The sequence below is a fragment of the Priapulus caudatus genome, unplaced genomic scaffold (assembly GCF_000485595.1).
Source record: "Priapulus caudatus unplaced genomic scaffold, Priapulus_caudatus-5.0.1 Scaffold397, whole genome shotgun sequence".
NCBI classification, from domain to species: domain Eukaryota; kingdom Metazoa; phylum Priapulida; class Priapulimorpha; order Priapulimorphida; family Priapulidae; genus Priapulus; species Priapulus caudatus.
This window is the reverse complement of record NW_014577458.1, coordinates 127,237-130,426: the sequence shown is the minus strand read 5'-3', so window position 1 is coordinate 130,426 and position 3,190 is coordinate 127,237. Positions and strand designations below refer to the sequence as shown.

The following is a 3,190-nucleotide window of genomic DNA, read 5'->3' as shown; positions in this document are numbered from 1 at the left end:
TATCATATATATATATATATATATATATATATATATTAGTTATAAAAATAGCATTAATTATTGAACAATTTTTAAAAGTTCACAAACCTGTTATCCACATGCTCTAATGATCACGTGGGTTGATTCTATACAGGTACCGAATGCGTCGATGTTACGTCTGTTCCCTACTGCCCCCTGGTGGTCAAATACAAGTTCTGCGACCGGGACTACTTTCGGCAGCTGTGTTGCAAGACCTGCGAAGACAACGGACAGTAGGGTGGGAGTGTCGCGTGTAAGACATTGCGCATCATGTCCGAGAGAGGCGGTGAATGTGAGACTGACTTGGTAAATATGACGCTGCACGGGTCGAGAGCGGCACCAACTACGCGCGAGGGATCGTAAGATTGCCGCCTTCGGAACAGTCTAACTGTCGTATCGTATCGTATCGTATTGTATCGGATGCGGATGCGTATTACGAGCTTCGGCCGCTCGGTGGTTGGACGTGCGGTGATACATACGGTCATACGCTCACTGGCAAATCACACGCGTCAACTCATTCGCGCTGCAGCGTGCGCAAGCTGTCGCTCCAATCAATAACGATGCAGTAACGGTCAGGGGGAGTCAGTTACGTCACAGCTGCTGTGGCCCGTGAGTCAGTTACGTCACAGCTGGTGTGTCCATGAGTCAGTTACGTCACAGTTGGGGTGACCTATGAGTTAGTGACGTCACAGCTGTGGTGGCCCATGAGTCAGTTACGTTACAGCTGGTGTAGTCCGTGAGTCAGTTACGTCACAGCTGGTGTGGCCCATGAGTCAGTTACGTCATAGCTAGGGTGACCCATGACTAAGTTACGTCACAGCTGTGGTGGCCCGTGAGTCAATTACGTCACAGCTGGGGTGGTCCGTGACTCAGTTACGTCATAGCTGGTGTGGCCCATGAGTCAGTTACGTCACAGCTGGTGTGGTCCGTGAGTCAGTTACGTCACAGTTGGGGTGACCCATGAGTTAGTGACGTCACAGCTGTGGTGGCCCATGAGTCAGTTACGTCACAGCTGGTTTGGTCCATAAGTCAGTTACGTCACAGCTGGTGTGGTCCATGAGTCAGTTACGTCACAGCTAGGGTGACCCATGAGTCGTATTGGAGACAGATAGACAAAGCTGTGAGTCACTTGTGAGACAAATGATCTGAGCGGTAAGTCAGTATAACGAGACAGATAGACTAAGCTGTGATCCAGTAAGGAGACAACGTACAGTGAGTCGGTTGTGAGACAGTTTAAACCATGAATTAATTATTAAATTAAGTCGTTATTAAACCATGAGCTCTGAGGGAGTGTGGGGGTAGTCCGGAATGAGCTATGTGGCACTAGCGAGAGGGGGGCCGTAAACTCGATGACTGGACCACCGCAATGACCCACGAGTCAACGATGGCAGCTGAAAGCAAACTATGAGGTAGCAACGCGGCAGTGGCTGGCCGGTAAAAAATAAGCCGCGATGCAAATAGGAAGAAGTCTCTATCAGGAACAAAGCCACTTGCATTTACATCTCCCTGAAGCGAGTGCGGACGAGAAAGGGGGAGATGACAAATAGAGTGAATGACAGACGGACGGACAAAGCGACGGACGGACGAAGGTCGAGACAGACAGACAGACATTTTGACAGATTAGCTGACAGATAGGTAGGAAAGTACCACCGTCCATTAATAATTCTGTTAATATATAAATCGAAATGTTTGTTGCTATTTATATAAATTACTCTTCAATGGCAGTAGTGGTGTATTCTAAGGCACGTGGTTGTCGCACGCATGTAACGTAGACGTTCATAGCTTTGATTCAAGCAGACAGATTTTTATCTATTTATTTAACTCCGTACAAGTGGTTATCAACACAAAATTGTTCATAGGTAAGCGTCACGTGTTCGTCAAATGAGTTATCATATGTGTATTACGTGATAAAATATAGAGCCATCACTGCCAACTGTTAAAAATAAGTTCATTAATTAAATGTTGAATAATTCTGCTATGTAATCATTTATTATGATCGGCGATGTATATCTTAAGGATAACCGTTACGATAATAATACATGCGTATGTTAAACAAAAATTGCAGCTATAAGCAGGTTCTTCTTATTTCGATTGGGTTTAAGGTGAAGTTCCGGTTAGTTTTACCATTCTTGTTTTTTTTCAATTCATTTTTATTATTTGAGAATTGCAACCCGTCCAAGAGAGTCCAGAACAGAATCCGCGTGGTACGCATCAGTCGGCTGGACTCTTTAGCTAGAAATACATGTTTGCCAGACATTCAGGAATGTCTTGGCACTGCGCGGCCATTGCTCTACTGAGCGAATTTAATTAAAAAGAAGAGCACAATCGAATGTAATTTAACACCCACTCCCAACGATATGGTATCGTGGTAGTACACACGGGCCGCTTTGTACGCATCAGAAAAAAAACTTGTGCAAAATAATTATACACAAAAAGCATCCGCATCGGGACGGATTATCTGCACAGATGTCTTGCGGAATAATCTCGAGAGACAAACGAATTAAACACGTTACGGACAAGGTGTCGCTATAGTCGCCTAGGCGTCTGCGGTTGCCTCGACGTCGAGTGTTGGCAGCGGTCCGTGTTCACGCAGCCTCAGCGATATGTGCGAGAGTCCGTCATCGGCCGAAATTCCTCCTAAGGTCACACGTCACGTCTTCCGTATTCCACCCGAAGCGCCCGAGGCATCATTCCCCGCCCACACACGCACACACTCAAGCACAGCCGCCGCCGCAGCCTACGTGAGATTGTAGAAATACGTGCTGCATGGGTACGTGTTATGAGAAGACTGCGCTGAGCCTTACGAGCGCCTATACCTGCGTCACCGTGGGAGTTTGTCTTGACGAGTTATCAATCCACGGAGGGGTCGTAAATTCCGTCGCACGGGCTAGTGGTAGCTCTGTTACGGTCACCACCACAGCGACCGCGGTTTCTCTGACGGTCGTAGTATCTGCCCGCTAGCGACATTAGTTCTTCTTCTTCTTCTTGTTGTCGAAGTATGAGCGTGTCATCGTCAGTGGAGATGTATATGCGTTAGGGTAACACGCCTCATAAGCCTTCCCCGCCGCGTTATCTGCTTTATTATACATTCCTCTTGAACTCTGTCGGTTGCTCGGATAACGGGTGAGCGTGAATCTCTCTCTCTCTCTCTCTCTCTCTCTCTCTCTCTCTC

At 47.0% G+C, this 3,190-nt stretch overlaps 1 protein-coding gene across 1 annotated transcript in view; it reads left to right on the top strand.

Moving 5' to 3' along the window:
• Positions 1 to 2,077, top strand: part of LOC106809933 (A disintegrin and metalloproteinase with thrombospondin motifs 6-like) — a 54,961-nt gene extending 52,884 nt beyond the window's left edge. The window contains exon 21 of the mRNA XM_014813171.1: positions 134 to 2,077. Coding sequence (XP_014668657.1) covers positions 134 to 255 — 122 coding nt within the window. The 3' untranslated portion in view covers positions 256 to 2,077. The remainder of the gene's footprint in view (positions 1 to 133) is intronic.
• The last annotated feature ends 1,113 nt before the right edge of the window (positions 2,078 to 3,190 follow it).